Here is a 23298-nt window from a genome sequence, read left to right as displayed (position 1 = left end):
ATCGGAACCATTAATTCCTCCAACCTATCAATATTTTAATAGTATCATTTCTTTTCCCATAAAAAAATCATATATAGTCTTATTTTATTCAATAAGATTTTATAGTCCATTCACTTACACGTCCTTAATTAATGAGAGTATGGTCGGAATAAATTCTTGTTATTCAGTGCACTTATTAATTGAGAATAATATATTAATATATGAAGTAGTATTACATTTATTTTCAAACTTTAATATATACACCAGTTTGGAAATCTATATGGCTATATTGTATAAAGTGGGAGTAACATTTGCAAGCTATTTTATCTCCGGCATAATGAATCGTTGATTACTATTATTCCAATCTAAGTACTTATTTATCACTTGCACTTTCATAAAAAAATCACGAATTTATTTCCACATAGAAGTACATTAAGTTTTTCCATGATAAAATGGCATTAAACTATCAATGATAATGATCATTTGTTGAGTTTTATATTTCAAGAATGTCAAGTAAATTGGTGAATGGCCATATCTTCAATTTTTTTAAATCTTTTTTGTCCTTGAAACTTCTATTTTTTGAGGTGATATTGTTAATTGTATTCGCGGCCATGATCAATTATATATATGAAAAAAAATAGTAACTTGGATATTCGAGGTAAATCATTTTTCGATTCTTAGATCAACGTTTACTTATCCATAGACTACAAAAATATGGATAAATAAACAATTCTAATATTTTTCATTCCCAATTAATTCTAGTATTAAAAAGGTTAGCCCATGCATATAGGAGTAATCGCATTTAAGATTACTTTGCGCTATTTTCTATTGGTTTTTCCTACTAATAATTGATCGAAACACATTAACTATACATCATTGCACTGGTCTTTTGGTTGACACACGCTTATTGACTGATACGTATCAAGTATCAACTATACATCATCACACACCACATTAGCAGATACACATTGATTGACCAACACAGATCTACTATACATCATTGCACGTCACTTTTGGCTGACATATTTCTTTCTTTCGTTTTTTCCTTCTCTCTTCTTTCGTATGCTATTCTTCATCTACTTTTTTTTTCTTTTCTTTTTCTCTGAGTACTTTATTTGTGTAAGCCAAAATTGATAGTATGTAATATATATAATATAAAGTTGATGTGTGTACTAACGAGTATCAATAGTTAGATATACTAGCGAATGTCAACAATTGGTAAGAAAGTCCATGGATAATAATACCCCATAAGGTAAATTTTTAAAACAACAAAAATGTTAATTGTGCAAAAAGATATCAAATGTGAGTACTCATATATTCTTAGATTATTCTTACTAACGAAATTCACTGGGGACCAGAGATATTAGAACTGCATTGTGGATAGACTATTTTGTGGCTTAGTCATTTATAATAAACAAAAGTGAGGGAAAAACCTTTCAAGTCTCTGAGTATAATTAAGTTGCACTTTTAAGCATCATAAAAAAATAAAGTTCTATTAATTCACCTCACATTTTGTGAGTGACAGTGAAGTTGGTTGGACATATAATAGAAATGGACCCCTTACAAAAGTCGGTATATCAAACGAAATGGACTTATTTATTTTGGTTATGAGAATATAATTCTCATTCATTACTGGATAACTCTCATTACTGGATATGAACGAGAATTATAAGAGTGCGCGCATATATCATCTATTTCATGTACAAAATAAAATACGTGAGACTGAAGCAGTAATACTACGTGACACCGATAACTAACGAATTATGAGGCGTATTTTAGAGTATCTGATTCAGTTCATACAAGATATTAAGTTTAATTAATTAACTCTAATAATACTACAATACTGCAAGATTACAGCGTCGTTAGTAGTATTTCAAGTGTCGATCCACAGGGAGGTAGAAGATTGTTTAAAACTTATGAATTTAAAAAGATGAAACATAAGGATTTGATTTTTTTGATTTTGAAAGATTTAGACAAACGAAAATAAAAGATTAACAAAAGATGGATTTCTCAAACGGAAAAGCATGTCACTCCAAGTTGCTCAAAAGACTTGCATATTTCTACATCTATCAAAAGCACAAATTTTGGGATTAATTCATCAACCTAATCGCTTGCACTGAACATGTTTGCGACGTATAGTTCACAGTCAGCTGAACACTTGTTCCATGAACTAATTTTCGATGTTTATAAACTCCTGCGGAAGCGCGGGAGACATAAACATCTACTATATAAACTTACCTAATCCGTTGTCAAATTATCCTCTGAACAATTCAAATTCAACAACACATCAATTGATTACTCCATCCAAGTCTATGTTAAAGAGACGATAAACAAGGATTAAACATCTATAACGATAGAGGCCTCTAAAGTGATAGAATCTAACATTAAACACATCAACGATGACAAAACGTGGATTCAAAGGTGTAGATACATTCACAAAAGTCTAAATCACAACTTGGAGCAACATTGAGAGTTTAGCCTAAACACATGATAAAAATCACAATGAAAACCATAGGAAGCATGCTCTCGTTGAGTGGAATTGAGATTTGGAGACGAATAGTCGGAATGTTGGCCGTAATTTCTTCCTTCTCTTCTTCCTCCTCTCTTTCTCTCCTTTCCCCTCTCTCTTTTCGTCCAAGGAAGTCTCTCCCTCTCCAAAAACCGCCCATAAACCAATTTGAACAATGAAATTCGGCAGTTATCGAGAAAAATGCCCGGCCCGGGCGAAATGATAACAATCCGGGCATTTTGTATGCCAACCCGGGCGTTTCCACTGGACCCGGGCGTTTTTTTATGCCGAAAACGCCCGACCCGGGCGTTTTTGCCGGTTTTGACTGCTTCGCGCAATCTTCGTCAAATGGTCATAACTTCTTCATCCGAGCTCCGATTGAGGCGTACAATATACCCACGCGAAGCTATTTCAAAGACGAAGATAATGGTGGTAAGATAAAAGAATTTACACGCCATCTTAATAGGCAACGAACAGTTTCAATCAGACCCCACTCCACATATACATCTATCAACTAATATATAATAATCAAGCTTTAATGATTAATTGATAGATGATTTTAAGGTACAAAATAGGAGAAATCATGTAGTAGAACAAGCATTATTTGATTCACATCAATAATCATATAGGGTTGTGAATTTGTGATCCCTATAAATAAAGTTAACTTTTGCATGTGATATTTTAAAATACTAACCACAATCATTGATGCTTCCCACGTCTTATTTTTCATTATAATGATAGTGCAAGTCATTATACCACATGATTTCTCTCAACTTTCATATCTTGTTCAATTTCTTGAAATATTTATAAAGACATTGCAAGGAGATTTATGGGATTAGTTTAACACTAATTTTTGGGATAATGAAGTTACTAAATGATGTCGTGATACGAAATTCATGAGACAATGTCAGAATATTGCAGTATTTAAGGACAGAAATCAAGAAAGTGGCACTTTGGACCTAGTGAAAAAAACTAAGGCTATTTTTTAAGTGTGTGTGTGTATGATGGGGTGCCAAAAAGTTTAATCATAGTTGTTCCCAACACCCACCCCACCCAACAAATTTAAGTATTACCAAATTTGCTTGCTAAACCCACCTCAAATTAAGGTTTAGGTTTAATTACAAGCCTTCACATATATGGTGCAAACATTGTCCATTATTTGAAGTGTAAGTTCTTGTTTGCTATCTATTTAGCACCAAATTTACGGATGTAGCTGATCAGCTCTTTTTTTTTTTTTTGGGATGTAGCTCAGCTCTATCAATATAGACTATGTATATAATAAAAGCATTTTTAAGGAACAAATTATTATCTTTGTTCATAAAAAATATTCTTAACAATAGACATACGAGTTACAATGAATATTCTTAAAATAAAGAGAAGAATCAAAGTAATGTTATTGGAAAATATGGCACACTTCACTAGAGAGAAATTTACCATAAACAAATGAAGACTAATTTTGGTGACACAAAAATTAAAAAGTCAATACTTTTGACTATAATTAATTATATATATGTGCAAAGATCAATAAGTAAAAATTACCACAAGCGTCTCAGTTCTTGTTTCAATATTTATAATTCTGATATATGAGTAGAATTCTGATAATAATAAAGCTGTTGTCAAATACCCATTTCCAAAAAATAGTCTTTTTTTTACCATTTAGTTCGTCCACCCAAACTTAATCAACTTCTGATTTTGAAAATATTTCACCAATTACACTCTATCAATAACTTGGTCACACTACCACCAATACTATTTTATGAATATCATGTATTAAAACATGTGTTGTTCTCAAAGCCGCTATTTTTAAGAGATGGAATAACGCATATTGATATTGTCCAAAATAAAACGATCAATAATATATGTATCTATATATGTCGACAATAATGAAAAACCAAAAGACTATTTATTAAATAATGAAGAGGACATTTAACCATTGGAGGGGGGGTCAAAGGTAGGTCAATTGGACTGTCTTAAGCCAACTACTTCACTCACTAAAACTAAACAAAATATCATCAAATGGTAATTAAAACATTAGAAAAGAATGGTTTCATAATTTTGGGAGGTATGGTTGGTGATGACATTACTATGCTACTTGATGATTTCCTAGATGAAAGAATCTTTATATGCACCAAAATCTGTCACACCCCCAAAAATAAAAGTTCCTTACACTTTTCTATAATGTTACCACTTATTACAGACCAAAGAGTCAACAAAAAAGCAGCCTGTATCATGAAAAATGAGCATTTTTTGTTTTGCTATTTCAATTCTTCAAATCATTGTAGCTCTTTTCCTGAGCATTGAATTGATGTGTCAAAGTACATATGCAATGCTAAAGAGTAAAAATTTATACTACTATAAATTAGTTGAATTCAACTGATTTTGAATTAACACAAATCTAGGTATTTTCTCAGCAAGAGATAAACAGGAAAATCGACATAATATGAACAATTGAAGATGAATGAGAAACGATACAAGATAAGAGATTGCAACATGATTCATCAAAATAGACTTAATTATTATACACTCAAATCATAGTATATCGTGTATGCAATTGGAAATTGCAACACTAAAATGGAAATAATTAATGTCAATTTTATGTGTGTTGAGTTGATAGTTTGTAGAAAACATGATATTCTCCAACTAATAAAACACATGATGTGATAATCCTAACCAAATTCGTAGCCATCGACGGAGACAGGTCATCATGTTTCGGAACACGGCAGGTGCTTAGAGCAACCAGGTCGTGGCACTGCGTTCCGGGTTGGATCGATCCGTGTTCTACTATTGCAGCTTCAAGGGGTACGAGGGCACCCTCTATGTCCACTCCTAGCCCCAATTCTACCACATCTGCGAGACTGCGACATCTAAGATTGTGTTTAAATGCTCAACTTACAATATCGATTATGAATATATATATCTGGTTCATGTCCGTAATTTACTCTAAGGGGAATTTCTAACAATGATATAATTAGATTTGTATTCTAAGTTCTAACTATTTGTAGATTAAATTTACGAATTACTTCTTTCCGGTCCCTACTAATTGTCCCATTTCAGTGAATATTACTCCATTAGTCCATTACAAAGAACATAGTATCTTTTAAGGATACAAAAATTGAGACGCAAATACTTGTATTGGAAAGTTTTTAAAAATAACCACGTATGCAAAACCTAAATCCCTTTTTTTAGGACGTTTCCATTTGCGTCTTCTAGTTTTAGTTGAGACACCAACAATAAGGACACTTTTTGAAACATTGGTGGTATATTTAGAAACACAAATTAAGGTCCTTAATTGCATTAAAAAATATTCCGATTTTTTTGTTGTAGTGCCTCCTTTCGTCCCTTAAAAATAGACCACATTTGCCATTTTGAAATATCTCTTAAAAGTAGACCAATTCTATTTAAGACAACTTTTTTCTCTCTAATGAGGTGAACCCCATTATCCACTAACAATACTCTAATCATGTTTTCTTTCTATCTGTCTCTTACTTAATTTACCAATTATTCATTAAAATCTGTGTCATTCCAAATATTGTCTTTTTTTAGGGATATGAGGGAGTATTTCGTAAACAAAATTTTAAGAATGAAATAAGATTGTCTTTCGCATGAAAATCAAATTATTTTTCCAAAATCCAAATCTTTCGAATGGATTTCCATAATCCAAATACTAAGAATGAAATTAGATTTCAACTTCTTCTGGAAAGAATTTAATATTGGAAACCCACGGAATACCTATTGAGTCAGTTCAGAACATTTAGAACGTAGAATGATTGTTTTGTGTAACAAAATAATACCTACTCCTATGTTCAATAGGAGATTTCATGGCTTTCTACCAAAAAATTGTTTGGGCATCAGATTAGCAATGTATATGGATACATGAGTAATGAATTTGCAAGTGCAAGATTTGATCAATCCCTCTAACTATTGTGTGTGAATGTTGAACATGCATATTGATTGTGAAAATTTGATGTCCATAATTTCTATCACATAGTCATAATAAGATTTGATTATTCACTCCTTGATTGTATGAATCATTCTTTAACAAAATACGGAGTAGTTGATTACATTAATCCTTGTAAAAGGACAGAATAAAATGAGGCCAAATATTTTACAACAAAGAAAGACAAAATGGTGGGGAAATAGTTTAATGAGTGTTGCTAAAAAGAAGATCGGCAAGGGCTAGAATCGATGGTCGAGAGGAAAATCCGTTGCATGCAGAATATTTATGGGTTTTTCTTAGTGGCATCAGCAGTTTTTTTGGCCGCCACAACCACAGCTACTAGGGTACATCTAAGCAAGAAACTGAGCGAAACAGCAGGAAGAATGATTCTTGGCGGAAAATTTGCCACCGATCATATCAAATTTGCCATTTAAAATAATTATTTCTGCTGTTTTGCTCAATTTCTTGTTTAGATGTGAGTGCCACTTTAGTACACCCACCGGATGGCACTAATAGCTGTGGCCATGGCCACCAAGGAAACAGCCGCTGCCATGAAGAAAGATCCTCAAATACTGCGGACCTTCCCTCTCGACCACCACCGATTCTACTCACTCGGCCTCAATGCTTAATTCCTTGAAAAACTCACCGATGATCTTCTTAGCTAATTAAACTATTTCTTCACCATCTTGTCTTTGAGCATAAGAGTGTTTTTTTGGGCATGCTCATTTTATGCTACTCCTATCTCTTTACTTTTAGAAGGATTCCCATATTCAATTCTGTACTTTCATAATGAGGGGATCTAATTATATACTCCCACCGTCCCATAATAGGAGTGTTGACACAGATTTTAAAAAATGTAAAGAACAGGGGGTTAGAAAAGTTAGTGGAATATGATGTCCACTTTTTCATATCGTTTTTATAATAGAATGTGAGTGAAATGAGTTTTTTTTCTTTCTTCAAATTAACTCCTATATAAAGGAGGAAATTACAACTGACGTCAAGAGGGCTCGAACGCAGCACCTCACACATTGATGTCTAAACTCCTTGCTGCTAGGACAAAGACTCTAGACATGTGAGTGAAATGAGTTAATGGAATGTGAAACCTATTTACTATTTAAGGTAAAATTGAAATGTGACTTTTAAGGGAAGAGATTTTTGCAATACCAGATTATGAGTTCATAAACTAAATATTCTAGTAGATGAAATGAGTATAGGAATTACGGTGGAAAAAGGCTTTAGGCAAGAATATTGGTACGTAATTGTTCAATCCTTTACGTAGCAGTCTTCGGCACCTGCGGGTTTGGGTAACCCGATGTGGGTATCGGGATATATACCCGCAATGCCTTATGGGTAAGGTTTCGAGTAGTAAAAATTTTAAAATTTCAGGTTCGGGTACCCACAATTTGGGTTACAGATACGGTTTAGACACCCTTAACTGTGCATGCAAGGTGATGTGCAATAATGAATTTTTTGGATCATAACGGATTTCATAATTCAAATTTTGAATTTTCGCACAATTCAGATTGGATTAGTTTCATTTATTTTATAAATGTTAAGATCTTCTAATCGGATTGAATTGAGAAAAAAATCCGATTCGATTACTACTCACCCCTAACAATATAATTGGGCTATGGGCTTGAAACAGATTTCGTAACCAAAAATTGGGCTATAAACTGCATTGCAGTGTGTAATAAAAAATTGGGCTATTACTGCATTGCAGTGTGTAATAAACAATTGGGCTATAATTTGCACTGGAGATTAACAAATAATTGGGCAATAAACTATGTTCGATACAGATCCAAAATTATGGAGAGTTAACCACATATTATTGTTAGATATATATTGATAGTTAATACTCCTAATTAGTAGGAGTATTAAAGATGCTTTGATCCAACCAACATGATCCGCATGATAGTTCAGTCCTCGTCCGTTAAGTTTAAGGTCAGGAGTTCTATCTCTGTCCATATGAATTGAGCAAACCATTTGGTCAGTCCTAATATCGCTAAGAGCCTAAGACGAGGGATTCTTAGTGTTTTAGCCATTGACAAGAGAACACCTTAGAAAATATCCAATTTTGTTAAGTGTCTAAGTTGTCAAAGGTGTATGTATTTCAAAGGCAAGCTGTGGGAATATGCAGCTTTCTTCCTTTTATGCTCAAACCGTTAATTTCGACGTTGATTCTCCCCTTCTAGAAAGTTATTCCACTTTTTTTCTTTTTTTCCTTTCGTTTCCAAGAACCAAATGCCAAAAAAATCACTTGAATTATAATAAAAAAAATGGATGCCATTTTCCTCATATTTTCATATATTCTATTTTGGTCTGCTATGCCATCAATCGCAATTTTCTTTTCTAGAACCAAGTTTTTCCTATAATTATTGAGAAAATAAAATATTGAGTGTAGAATGGGCGGGTTGATATAATTAATATTCATTCAATTGTTTTCTCTCATTTTGCTATTTGCTTCGTTAATTTCGGCTCCGCAAGGTCATAAATGTTGATTCTAGTTTTGAGCTGAATAAATATTAGTGTTGTACTTAATTCTTACTTATATAATAATTTTATAATTAAATGATCCGTATATGTATAGACATTAAATTAAGATCGAAGTGTATTCCCTAAATAATTATAATCCGGACTACTACGTAATTGGCATTTTTTAAATACCAATCCTCCCCATAAATGGATTGAAAGACTAGTCACCTTTATTCTAAATAAAATTAATAATATTGACATAAAAAAACCAGTAATATAGATTGAATTAGACTTATACAGAATTTTAAAAATGCCACACTAATTAATTATCGACATTGAGCTGAAAAATCTTACTCTTGAAAAGTCCCTTTTTTATTTTTTTGATGCATATAAATTCATCTTCTAGAATTTTACTTGAGCCGATTTATTGGACATGTACATGCCCCTTATTTATTAATAAGATTGAATTATATTTGAGAAGTTATAGTACTCCTAAGTTAGGCTCACCCGATTAAAACTAGATGTGCAAAAGTTCAAATGACAATTTTGAAGTAGTTTTTGTAATTAATAGGATAGCAAGAGAGTTAGGAATCTATTTTAAGATTTCAACCGTTATGATATTTCTGAATAAATATTTTGATTTATATTATTAATGAAAAACACTAAAATTAAGTGGTTGGGATTAGGATGAGATCAAAAGCGAAAGAAAGCGCTAAATAGTACTTTGGTCGTTGCTCATTGTTAGTGTAAGTGTGACTCTAATCATGGTTAATTATTTGTCTCCAACCATGGTTTATTACCTCGGATCTAAGTTGAATGTGATAGTGCATTAGTGCTATAAATTGATGTGCTTATCCAAAACGCAATGCCTAAGCAATAGTATTCCTATCCATAATTTTGATTTTGCGCTGGTGATGTTTGAATGGTCATACATTCGTCCGTACAGTTGAATCATTACCCTTTTCTTTTCAAAATCAAGCAATCGCAATTTTGAGGTCTGAATTTAATATACAATATGTAGGAAAATGAAGAACAAAATTAAAATAGTAGTAGCAAGTGATTTTTCATTAGAATAAAGAAAATAGAGTTTACTTTTACATTTTTAGAAATATGGAGTACTATAATTTTTTATATGATCAAAATTAAACGAGATCTTGTATAAGAGAGGTATAGATCTCCAAAGTCCAAACCCATGTCCAATGTATTTATAACTTTTTTTTTAAAAAAATTCATTTGATTTGATTTTATTTTCTCTTCGTAAGTAAGGATATGAAATTTTATTCTATGCTATAAATTATATACTAATTCAATACACGTATTTCTAAAGACAAAAACTTGATACATTTTTGTCGATCATAAATATTTTTTGGAAGATGGGATTCGACTCAAACTATTTTAGGACTTTTCCAAATCAAATTAATAATAATAGACTTGGTTTTAGACGTGCATGCCTTATAAATTAATATTCGATGCACTGAATATGTAATAGTAAATTCATGTTATTATTATTTTTAAATTAATGCATGATTATAAAATTTGACGATATGGATGGGCAAACTTCCCAACGACTTTATACGGACACGTCTCCTATGTATTCAAATAGTTCATTAATACAATCTTATATCATGTGGTCTTCGATTTTGCTTTTTCTTAATTTATCAAAGACTGCCTCCTAAACCTAAAGTCAATATATGGACCTTTTCATAATATTTTCCTTACAAATTAATGTTTTCAAAGTTTTAACAATTGTGTCTTGTCGATCAGATTTGGGCTAATCTTGCCTAGCTGGCACATTTGAAGCCACGTAATTACGCGCATAGAATAATAATTTATGTAAATTAAGATAAATTAGAAGCCGATGATGTTTTTTGAATGTATATTTTGATTTAAGTTTTATGTGTAATCGACGTGGCATTCATAGGTGAATATTAATCATACTTAGGTTAGTATATGAAAAGATCTGTATAAATTAAGATGATGAGTGATATTTTCATTATAATTTATTAATTTGATAGTTTTGATGATTTTTTTTCAACGGCTACATTCAATGGTCTAAGCAAGTAAAATACTAAAAAAAATGTAGTAGTAGCTATACATACAGTAGCATTTTCCATTTATGAATATATCTATTTTTTCTAAAATTTTTATCCTAACTTACTTGGATATTTCAGAGTAACAATTTTCTAATGGATGCTCGTGTGATGGTGAGTTATGAGTAATTTGTAAGCAATTTAAAGAAATTCTTTTTCATTTTATTACTACTCCATTATATATGTGCATGTGGTCCTGCTTCTTGTGTGTTTGTTTAATGGTTGCTAGAACTTGAACCACTGAGTTTGGTGTGGTTAGATTCAGGGAGAATCAACTTCAACTTTGGCCCTTTTCTTTAAGGAAAAGTAGCCACTTATTTATTATTTTATTATTTGTAATATTCAATTCACTTGGCAATTAGGTAGTAGCTGTAATTCAGTTCTACATTGTAATTTTGCCTGCCAAGTTGTTGTTCAGCCATATGGAAATATAGATGCTTGTTGGTTTTGCCAAGAATGTGGAAATTCTCCTTTACTATTGGTGGTGTGATTTTTTTTGATTTTATGAACATGTGGCTCACCGTTTCCTTATTGGCTTTCAACGTTTTTTATGCACCAAAGACTTCAACACCGACAAACTATTACTCGTGTAATATTATCATTTTGTCACATGATGCAAATAGAATTGCCATGAGAAACACAAATTTAAAGATAAATACTAGAAAAAAGGACACATCAACTGACTTTTTTTTATAGTTTGGATTCAAATAAACCGGTTAGAACATAGAAAAATCTGGTCAACTTAGGCGGCCACCTTTGCCCCCATTTTGTAGTCACAAATTCATCAACCTCTTCTTCTCCCTTTCCCACCTCACCATAACAACAATAAAACCTAATAGTAATACTAAAACTAGACACATAAATTTAGTATATATTCCATTTCCAATCTATCAACAAATATACTATTCCTTCCCATTCAAAATCTGGTCAAATAAAACAAAAAGATAGTGTGTTTCACTTCACATCACTAAAATATTCGAGCGTACGTGCATCTAGTTGCCGGGCCCACCCCCTACATTCAACAAAAAACAATTGACCTCAAAAACTAAAAACAAAAAAACCCCATTAATTTTCTCTCAAATTCCACATTTTCAATTCGTTAATTATTTTCCAAGAACATGAAATCCCAACCACCACTGTGAGAAGTAATCCCCAATTCCAATACAAGATCAATCAGGATCATGTCAGAAGACGAATCCGATCACCTCCTCCTTCGCGCCGCAGTTGTCGTCTTCCTCCTCCTCATCACAGGTATAAATTTAATCATTTCTTGCTCAATTACATTCTGCAACTGTGTTTGTTTATTGGATTTGAGAGTTTCGAGGATGATTGTCGGATTTGACCAGCATTTATTACACCAACTTGGATACGATATTAATCAATCAATCCTCTGTTTTTTGTAGGAGAGCTCGTGATTGCCCAATCACCGCTAGAGAGAGACAGAGACATCCTTCTCCAGCTGCAGACATTTCTCAAGCGCGAAAATCCAATCGCCGAGAATCGAGGCAAATACATGAAATGGAACTCCGGCGACGCCTCCCCGTGCGCGTGGGAAGGAATCACCTGCGACAACTCCACAAACCGCGTGAAATCAATCGACCTCTCCGACTGCAACGTCGCCGGAGAGCTCTTCGATAACTTCTCCGCCCTCACGGAGCTCACTCACCTAGACCTTTCATCGAACACCATCGGCGGAGTGATACCGGCCGACCTCGGCAGCTGCCGGAACCTCAAATTCCTCAACTTATCGCACAACATCATCTACGGGGAAGTCAATCTCACCGGCTTGGAAAATCTGGAGGTTCTCGATCTCTCACTCAACAGAATTCAAGCGTTTATCCGTCTCACCATACCGGAAAACTGCTCCAGTTTAGCCGTGGCGAACATCTCCAGCAACAATTTCACCGGAGAAGTAGGAGGCATCTTTGAAAAGTGTATCAATTTGAAGTTTCTCGATCTCAGCTCCAATCGGCTGGAGGGAGACATATGGCCTGGATTCGATCGGATGGAGGAAGTCTCGTTATCGGAGAATCAATTTTCCGGCGCCGTTTCTGCTGCAATTTTCTCCGAAAATTGCAGCTTGACATCGTTGGATTTATCTGAGAATCGCTTCTTTGGAGAATTTCCATCTCAAATCTCCAATTGTAAAAATTTGGAGATATTGACGCTTGGGGGAAACAAATTCAAGGGGCTAATCCCTAAAGAAATCGGATCATTGCCTAAAATCCAAGCGTTATATTTGGGGAATAACAATTTTTCAAGAGAGATTCCAGAAAGCTTAGTAGGTTTAGCCAATTTGAAATTCCTGGATTTGAGCAGCAACAGCTTCGGAGGCGAGATTCAAGAGATTTTCGGCCGATTGAAGCAGGTGAAATATCTTCTCCTCCATAAGAATTCATATGTAGGAGGAATTCACACATCTGGTGTGCTCGAGCTTCCAAACGTCGTTAGACTGGATTTAAGCTACAATAATTTCTCCGGCGAGTTACCTGTGGAGATATCGCAGATGTCGAGCTTGAGATACCTAATTCTCGCCTACAACAGCTTCACCGGCGGGATACCTTCCCAATATGGAGACCTCTCCGGCCTTCAAGCACTCGATCTTTCCTATAACAGCCTCAACGGATCCATACCTAACACTTTCGGCAACCTCAAATCACTCCTATGGCTGATGCTGGCAAACAATTCCCTCTCCGGCGAGATTCCGCCGCAGCTGGGAAACTGCAGCAGCTTGCTGTGGCTCAATCTCGCAAACAACCAGTTTTCAGGGGAGTTACCAACTGAATTAACCGCCATCGGAAACGACGTCGCGCCGACCTTCATGCTCAACCGTCTCGAGAGCGATGTGGTGCCGGCTGGCTCCGGCGAGTGCACGGCGATGAAGAGGTGGGTTCCGGCGGACTACCCGCCGTTCAGCTTCGTCTACGACCTTCTCACGAGGAAGAAGTGTAGGGATTTGTGGGACAGGATACTGAAAGGGTACGGCCTGTTTTCGGTCTGCTCCCCAGGATCGAACATTCGGACGATGCAGATTTCCGGCTACATCCAGCTCAGCGGCAATCAGTTATCCGGCGAAATCCCCGAAGAAATTGGGAACATGCTGAATTTCAGTATGTTGCACTTTGGCCTAAACCGGTTCAGCGGCGAGCTGCCACCGGGGCTGGAGAGGATACCGTTGATGGTGCTGAACGTCACGCGAAACAACTTCTCCGGCGAGATACCGCCGGAGATAGGCAACCTCAAGTGCCTACAGAATCTTGATTTGTCGCACAACAACTTCTCCGGCCAGTTTCCGAGCAGCTTGAACAATTTAAGTGATCTCACCAAGTTCAACATTTCTTATAATCAATATATATCCGGCTCTGTTCCGGCCGTTGGACAGCTGGCGACGTTTGATAAGTGGTCGTTCGTCGGGGACCCTCTCCTCCGGCTGCCTCCATTCATCACCAATGAGACGAATGGGGCGCCACCGTGGAGGAACAGGGGAGGGAGGAAGAATGAGCCTAGGGGAATAGGTGTGTTTTTAGTGGTGTTGGCTTTGGTTCTTGCTGCCTCAGTTTGTGGGATAATGACACTGATTGTGTGTCTCCTTATTAAGAGCCCTATTGACTCGAGAGGGTATCTCTTGAATGAGTCGAAGGGAGTCGAGTTCGGGTCAGGCTCGAGCTCGTCATCGCCATGGGGGTCGAACACGATCAAGGTCATTCGCTTGGACAAAACGGCCTTCACGCATTCGGATATCTTGAGGGCTACTAGAAGCTTCTCGGATGAGCGAATCATCGGCAGGGGAGGGTCGGGCACGGTGTACAGAGGTGTGCTGCCCGACGGTCGGGAGGTGGCAGTGAAGAAGCTGCAGTCGGAAGGTGTGGAGGGGGAGAGGGAGTTCAGAACTGAGATGGAGTTGTTGAGTGGTAATGGACTAGGTTGGCCTCATCCGAACCTAGTCACACTCTACGGTTGGTGCCTCAACGGTTCGGAGAAGCTGCTTGTCTACGAGTACATGGAAGGGGGCACCTTAGAGGATCGCATCACCGACCGAATAGGCCTCAACTGGCGGAGGCGTCTGGATGTCGCGGTGGACGTGGCACGGGCGCTAGTGTTCCTGCACCACGAGTGCTACCCGAGCATCGTGCATAGGGATGTCAAGGCGAGCAATGTGCTGCTCGACAAGGATGGAAAGGCCCGGGTGACTGACTTTGGTCTGGCACGGGTGGTGGACGTGGGAGACAGCCATGTCAGCACCATGGTGGCAGGGACCGTGGGGTATGTCGCGCCAGAGTATGGGCAGACGTGGCAGGCGACGACAAAAGGGGATGTGTATAGCTTTGGTGTGCTGGTGATGGAGCTGGCCACGGGGAGGCGGGCCGTGGATGGTGGTGAGGAGTGCCTGGTCGAGTGGGCCAAGCGGGTCATGGGGGACGGCCAGAGGCCTCTGCCGGTGGCTCTGCTCGTGTCGGGTCTAGCTGATGGAGCTGACAAGATGGGTGAGTTGCTCCGGGTCGGGCTATGGTGCACGGCTGAGACGCCTCAAGCTAGGCCTAACATGAAGGAGGTGTTGGCCATGTTGTTTAGAATTACTTGCACACAAAAGGATTTTGAACATGTTTCTGATTTTATTTGATTTTGTTCAACTAGGATTGATGTATAGGCTCTCTCTGTTATTATTCTTTCTTGTAATTAACACACATTGTTAGAAAGGGGAAATTTCACCATTTTTGCATCATGCTGTTATTACAATAGATTTGACAAATAAACATCAATATTTCCTTACCAAATCACACTAAAACATATTTTGACAAAATTGCTTGGTTTTCTCAACATGAAAATACTAGTTTTATTTTGGCAATCTATGATGTTGAATTCTTATAGTACTAGTGCAACACATAATTGTGTTGTGAAAATTCAATAAATAGATCCATCCAGTTTCTAATTAGGTAGAATCTTGAGGTCCATGTTGAGTAAAATGTGTGCTGGTATAAGCAACTTGAAGCATCTCCTCATCTTGTTCATACGATTCGCGATACGTCTCCAAGTTCGTTTCAGCATTCACAATCGCAGACAAGCAAAGCACCTTCCTCCACTCCTCCAAATGCGGAAAACCAGTGTAGTCCGCGTATTTGTCACAGTACTGAAAACAAATGGAAAGTAGCAGCACATTGTTCAATAAGGTGAATTCCATTCATGAAAATGAACTATATCAGCGTAGTCCTTTTATACCTCAAACTCAGCAATGTCATGTGTGTAGTGCTTTGGGATGCCAGCAGCCTCCCTCGAGTCATAAAACTCCTCGATCGATTGCATCATAGCATCCCATGATGGCAAACTCCGTTTTCCAGACAAGTGTTGAGCAATCCATGTTGCTTGGGATTCAAAGAAAGGTAACCCTATGATCTACACATTAACCAAAAAAAAAAACAAATTTAGCAAAACTTGAGTTAGAACACCCTAGTGTGGTTTTACATGGAATACATTTACCTTTCTTGGGATGCCAATAAAAGATAGAGAAGGTGCTAGTGAAGGAGGGAAGGCATGCTCATAGAGGGGTCCCACCCTCTCATCATCTATCCTCACTATTCCTTTAGTATCAAGAAATGGGAATGAATATGAGTACCTACACAGTCCCCACTTATACTAATTAGCTCTTGTCATCCATGAACTAGTGTATGCTTCAAGATATGGCCACATAAAGTATAGTTTGAACTAAGCATGGTCATGGTAAAGTGACGGTTTACCCGGTACAGTATATGATGGTGTCGGCTATGATCCACGAGCCATCACGGAATAGGACCTTCCCGTCCTCGTATAGGGACTCTATCTGCATCCATGAAGAAGCTATTAAAAGGAAATCAACTATGAAATGTTTTTGCTTAAAATGTTGAAATAACAAACCTGTGGTTTGAGGTTTAGATTGTCATGTTTAGCAATGACATTTGATAGGCCTTGAGAAACATCAAGAGATTTAGAACTTAGGTAGATCTCCTTCGCTACATTCACAAGCTCCATTGAGATGTCTTGTCCACTCAAAGAACTCCCAACAACCACAACTACCTGTAAAGATTAGAATAATCACATGGAAAATGAAATAGTAAAAAGTTAGTATGTTTGAGAACAAAGTAATCAACCCTTCATCAATAAAACTGATGGGATTTAGTTAGGTATGCATGTCTACCAATAATTGGCAGTTAAACCTTTCCTTGCAAATTATTTCTATGTCTTGTCTTTACTAAATAGTATAGTAAAACATTAAATTTTATGCTACCTCATTCTTGAATGGATGTGGAACTCTGTATATGTGGCTGTGCATCTGTTTTCGCTTCCATGCATCCATTCCTAAACATATTTCAAGATATATATTGAGTCGAGAACTGATATTCATTAATCAACGAACTAACATTAATATATTTGCAAACTGATATAGTACTTTTGTGTTCTGACTTTAAAAAAAGTTCTGAAATAAACATCTCCATATGATAAGATATATCTTGAATAATGGAATATAAATTATACCTTTAATTGAAGGCAACCTTGGGTGGGAGTAATGCCCGGTGGCTACAACCACCGCGTCATAGACTTCCTCCAGCTCCTTCTCCATCTCCGCCTTGCTTTTCACCACCCACTTCAAATGCTCCTTGTCAAGAACAGGCAAGTCAAGTATCTCCACATTCTCAACCCGAGAATTGAACCGGATATGCTCCCTCAACCCGAAGGAGTCACAGAAATCTTGCAAGTAGAGAAGAAGCTCTTTATGGCCAGGAAACCTCCTCATGTCCCTACCCTTCTTGCCACTAAATGGAAAATCAGTGAACCCCATGATTTCTCGAGGCGACATCAGCCTCAGCGAGGCGTAAACGCTGCTGTGAACCTTCAAGAACCGGGTTCGGCCTAGAGGGTTTTCTTCCTCCACTTTAGAGTCATAGAGCCATTGACCTCCAACATCATGCTTTTGTTCAATGACCACCACTCCATGGCCCTCCCTCCTCAGCTCCCGGGCTGCGACCAGACCGGCCGGTCCGGCTCCGATCACGCACACATTCTTGGACAATTTCAAATATGAAACCATTCTTATTTTGGTATATGTATATATGAGATGTGTGACAAGAATTAATTTGTGTGATTGATATATGGGTCCATTGCATGTGAGGCTATTTATAGTTGAAAAGATTTGGGATTGCTAGTTTGGTAGATAGGAGACAAACGTGAAAATATGCGATCATTTAATACACATTATACGTCTTGGGACTCATCTTTTGGGAATCTTAAAACTGAAAGAAATAATGAGTTTTTTCCACTCGTCCTCGTGTGAGGCTGTGGTTCATAAATATAAACACAACTAATACATGAATTGTTTACCTAGTTCGATACAACTTTTTTTTACGTCTAGAGAGCCTAAACTCTCTATACAATATTGACCAGATCTGGTCATACTTCATTATAAGAAAATATTCATGAGGAAACAAATCTTAGTGAAGAGACAAAGGAGCTCATTCATTTTACATTATCATATTTTATATATTTTCTCAATCTCATAAAAAATGTCACACTTTTTTTTGTCTATTTATTTTGAAAAATTGATACTTCCTTCGTCCTAAAAAATTGATAAATTTGTATAGGACTTCAAGTTTTAATGTAGTACTTATCTATCTTAAAAAATCTGAAGGGGGTACTAAACAAAACACGTTCAAGGTATAGAAATTGGTGAGCTAAAAGTCCAACAAATAAGAACAACAATAAAATAACTAAAGCATCCAATGCACGGAAAATCAAATATTATTAAATTATAAGGGACATTTTTTTAATTAGAGTGAACTACGTAAATGGTATTCCCTACGTCCCACAAAATATATCACACTTTCTTTTTCATATTTTCCTTTTTAGAAAAGTTCTTTCTCACATGAATATAAAAATTATATTTTCTCTCTTCGTTTAACACACAAAACAAAACCTCCTAAAATCCGGTGCCGTCCCACAAATGTGACATCTTTTACATTCGCATGCAAATGGTACCTGATCTTTATTTTATATCATTTTTGGTACCTAGTGACAAAAATAACCCTATGTACCAAACATGTGATTTTTTTATTATGGAGGATATTTTTAGAAATTTCCATTAAATAGTAGTACCAAATATGTGATTATTTTTTCCTTCTCTTCTTTCTTTTTCTTCTTTCTTTTTAGTATTTTATCTTCCTTTCTTCTTTCTTTCTCTCCTTAGTTTATGTTTCCTCTTTTTTCTTTCCTCTTCTTTTTCCTCTTTCTTTTTAGTATTTTATGCATACAACTAATTGCATTTATAATATAAATTAAGAACAAAACACCTAATTAAATTAATTATTTAAAATAATTAAATCAATTAATTTTTTATTGAATGATTTATACTCATTTTAGGATTGAAATACTAAACTAAAAATATTCAACTCTTAATATCATTAGGAATACAATTCACAATTTTTAATTTTATATTAAAACTATATTGATTAGTTATTAATTTAATGTATAATAATAATAATAATAATAATAATAATAATTATTATTATTATTATTATTATTATTTTATAATATTATGTGATTCATAATTTAAATAATTATAATTATTAATTTTAACTAATTTTAAGTATTATAACAATAATATTATTACAATAATTAAATATAATTATAACTATAACTATAATTAGAGTGAACTTCAAAAATAGTTCCTAGACTATGGATTTATCTCGAAAATGGTCCCTGGACTTTAAAAATATAACCAGTAGTCCCTGGACTAAGGGTTAATATAAAAAACGGTCCTTTTGCACTGTTTCGAGACGAAAATGCATTTGAGGAGTTTTGGGGGATTTGGGCAATTTGGTCTTATTACACTTTTAACATTTTAAATCTGATATTATTTCAGTTATGTACTAAATCTGATATTATTTCAAAATTATCATTCTTCTTCTTTTTTGTCATCCTTCACTTTGTTTCTTTATTTCAATATTAGATTTAATACAAAATTACATCTTAAATTTTAATTTTTAAATATCAATAAATTTTTTTAATTATTAAAATTATTATATAAAAAATTAATAGTCATAATCAATATTTGATAGTGCCTAATATTTAATCAATAAGATATGACAACGCCTTAGTTTTCATTAATATTTAATAGCTTTAATCATAAATAGATCATATAACACGATTTATTCTGAAATAAATATGCATCTAATGTAAGACTAATATAATTTTCGTTTATTAATTTGAAAACAATCAAAATGACTAGAAAATTTCAACAAAAATACTCCTATATAAAATATTTAGTCAACTTCATAATATTCAATCACAAGCAATTATAACAACCGAACGAAGGCTAAATAGAATAGCTCTTATTTTTCCATTATGATTAATATTATTTTTCTGTACTTCTTCAATTCAGCTGAATATTGTATTAAATAACAAAAATTAATAGTTTTAATCAATATTTATAGTGTCCATGAATTAATAGTTTTAATTAAAAAAATTTATTGATATTTAAAACTGAAATTTAAAATTTAATTTTATAAAGTTAAATCTAATATTGAAATAAAGAAACAAAATGAAGGATGATAAAAGGGAAGAAGAATGATAATTTTGAAATAATATCAGATTTAGTACATAACTAACTGAAATAATATCAGATTTTAAAATGTTAAAAGTGTAAAAAGACCAAATTGTCCAAACCCCCTCAAAAGGGCATTTTCGTCTCGAAACAGTGCAAAAGGACCGTTTTTGATATTAACCCTTAGTCCAGGGACTACTGGTGATATTTTTAAAGTCCAGGGACCATTTTTAAGATAAACCCATAATCATGGGACCATTTTTGAAGTTCACTCTTATAATTAAGTATATCTGAATGATATTAAAAAAATAAATTATTACATCAAAGTAATAATATTAATATTGATTATTAATAATAGTATAAAGAGTGAGAAGAATGAGTGAAGATATTATAATATCACTTTTGGTATTTAGTTTTGTGTATGGCTGTATGCCCAAAATATCCTCAATGACACAAATGGATAAATGTATTTGTTTAGAAGGCATTTTGGGGTGAAAATTGTATCAGGTACCAAAAATGTGATTTATAGGTACCAAACATGATATAAAATAAAAATTAGGTATCATTTATGTGTGAAAGTGAAAGTTCAGGTACCATTTATGTAGATCACTCTTTTAGTTATTACTCCTTTTGTCCCGAAAAATTTATCACTTATTTCCTTTTTCGTATGTCCCTAAAAATTTGTCACCTTTCACTTTTGCCCTTTTTGGTAGTAGATCCCACATTCTATTAACTCATTCCCACTCACATTTTATTTTAAAACTACTACTAACATACAAAAGTAAGACCCACATGCCATTAACTTTTTCAATTCACTTTCTACTACATTTCTTAAAATCCGTGTTGGATCAAAATGGTGTCTAATTTTAAAGGACGGATGTAGTATTATAATTAAGGGTAAGGGAGAAATTAGAGATTTAAGAAATAAGTCTTTTGGCACACATCTCTATCATTTAATTGCTAGCTAAAAGTCCAACAAATAAGAACAATTAAAATAACTAAAGCACACCCAATGCACAGAAGATCAAATACTATTATTTAATTATAAGGGACCATTTTTTGAGTTACTATTACTATTATTAAGGGTGAAAGAGAAATTAGAGATTTATGAAATAAGATCTTTTGGTAGACTATCTCTATCATTTAATTGTTATTGAAGTGCAATGGGATGGAATCAACAAATCAAAATATTATTTTTAATTATAAGGGACAATTTTTTGAGTTATTATTACTATTATTAAGGGTGAGAGCGAAATTAGAGATGTAAGAAATAAGATCTTTTGGTAGACTATCTCTATCATTTAATTGCTATTGACGTGCAATGGAATGGAATACAAACCTCATTATTGTACTGCCTTGCTAGAAATTAATTAAGTTGGTCGGACAAACATTGAATTTGAATTTATTGAGCAAAAAAATAAAATAAAATCAGGGTTCTATATTTCCAAGTCATATTATCAGTACTTTTTATGTTATTTGAAAATAGTTTACCATCTCCGATCATACACTAAACTCATTTTTGGTGCAGGACAATTTCTCCAATCATACACCAAACTCAAACTCATTTTTGAGTTTTTCAATGAAATAACACCATATTTGTTACTGTAAAATTTTTGTGAGACAAATACCCAAAAATAGTGTAAATTTTAAATATGGTGTAAATGATTGGAGTAAAACAACTTTTTAGTGTGGAGCATGCTAAAAAATAGGTTTGAATTTGACGTAAATGGTTTGGAACGGTATGCTTCTGCAATTGTTTTCAAAACTAATAAAAATATTAAGGTACTCATTTATATTAATTAGTACTTATCAAAATATGATCACACAATATTAACGATAGTGGAGTTATTTTGATGTCAACGATTAATTTTAAATGAAATAATGTTAAAAAATGATTAGTTATAAGTAGTTAACAACTGTGAATCATGGCTTACAAATTACCTCACCATTTTAGTATTTTAGAAGAAAAGTCAGATACATGAGCAAAATATATGAATTTATATATAAAGATATCAAAAAGAAAAATCGACAGTTTACTACGTTATCAAGTTTTTGTTGTATTTTATAAGATATAGTTTATAACAAGTTATAAAGTTGGTAAATGGAAAAATATTTCCTCTTTTCTATTTACCTTTATTTTTTTTTATTTTTTTTCACAAAGTTTAAAATTAAGAGAAGGAAATTACATTTAGTAACTAAACTTTTATATTTGAAAAATAAAAAGACAAAACTTGCAGGTAAAAACACGTTAACTCGCATTCCATGTAAGTCGACAATAGCAATTATGAAACTATAAATTAATATTGTGAAACTTACTACATAAAGTATATATGTAATGAATTCAATATTTTCATATATTAAATTTGACCCTCAAAATGTGTATAATCATTGAAATTTTTAAACAAATTACAATAATCACATACAAAATTTTCAGATTTTCCTTACGCTTATAAAATATCCTTAACAAGTAAACTTGTCACGCCCCGAACCTTTTGACGAAAATATTTATTAAAATAAAATACAATTTAAAGTAAAGAGATCACATATTAAATATTTCACCATCTAAAATACTATAATTACAAAATCCATCATTTATTTTTGCTTATTTACAATATTCTAAATCCGCACATATAAATAAACATCAAATATCATATACAATTTCATATTCATACGCATATACCAATCTATCCCATTTATTATTCTGTGACAAATCAAACCTGGTATATGCCTGAGATTCCATTGT

At 34.2% G+C, this 23298-nt stretch overlaps 2 protein-coding genes across 2 annotated transcripts; one reads left to right on the top strand and one right to left on the bottom strand.

The window, feature by feature from the left end:
- Positions 1 to 11867: 11867 nt before the first annotated feature.
- On the top strand, positions 11868 to 15707 carry LOC125201292 (probable LRR receptor-like serine/threonine-protein kinase At1g74360). The gene is made up of 2 exons (XM_048099342.1): positions 11868 to 12238; positions 12391 to 15707. Exons 1-2 carry the CDS (start codon positions 12169 to 12171, stop codon positions 15606 to 15608), a joined length of 3288 nt encoding a protein of 1095 aa, XP_047955299.1. The 5' UTR covers positions 11868 to 12168; the 3' UTR covers positions 15609 to 15707.
- A 21-nt stretch (positions 15708 to 15728) lies between these two features.
- On the bottom strand, positions 15729 to 18086 carry LOC125201293 (flavin-containing monooxygenase FMO GS-OX-like 9). The gene is made up of 7 exons (XM_048099343.1): positions 17495 to 18086; positions 17247 to 17317; positions 16877 to 17035; positions 16720 to 16802; positions 16463 to 16598; positions 16205 to 16378; positions 15729 to 16115 (listed from the first exon to the last, which is right to left on the bottom strand). Exons 1-7 carry the CDS (start codon positions 18045 to 18047, stop codon positions 15918 to 15920), a joined length of 1374 nt encoding a protein of 457 aa, XP_047955300.1. The 5' UTR covers positions 18048 to 18086; the 3' UTR covers positions 15729 to 15917.
- Positions 18087 to 23298: the final 5212 nt, after the last annotated feature.

This window comes from Salvia hispanica, chromosome 1 (genome assembly GCF_023119035.1).
Source record: "Salvia hispanica cultivar TCC Black 2014 chromosome 1, UniMelb_Shisp_WGS_1.0, whole genome shotgun sequence".
NCBI lineage: Eukaryota > Viridiplantae > Streptophyta > Magnoliopsida > Lamiales > Lamiaceae > Salvia > Salvia hispanica.
Note: the sequence above shows the minus strand (reverse complement) of the source record. Positions and strands in the feature narration are given on the sequence as shown.

What these genes read in the sequence shown, in the direction of transcription:
- LOC125201292 (XM_048099342.1), top strand. Translation starts at nt 12,169, where the DNA reads ATGTCAGAAGACGAATCCGATCACCTCCTCCTTCGCGCCGCAGTTGTC. An exon ending in CTTCCTCCTCCTCATCACAG is followed by an intron (nt 12,239 to 12,390) that starts GTATAAATTTAA and finishes TGTTTTTTGTAG; the next exon opens with GAGAGCTCGTGATTGCCCAA.
- LOC125201293 (XM_048099343.1), bottom strand. Translation starts at nt 18,047, where the DNA reads ATGGTTTCATATTTGAAATTGTCCAAGAATGTGTGCGTGATCGGAGCC. An exon ending in AAGGTTGCCTTCAATTAAAG is followed by an intron (nt 17,318 to 17,494) that starts GTATAATTTATA and finishes AAATATGTTTAG; the next exon opens with GAATGGATGCATGGAAGCGA. An exon ending in TTATTGGCATCCCAAGAAAG is followed by an intron (nt 16,379 to 16,462) that starts GTAAATGTATTC and finishes GTTAATGTGTAG; the next exon opens with ATCATAGGGTTACCTTTCTT.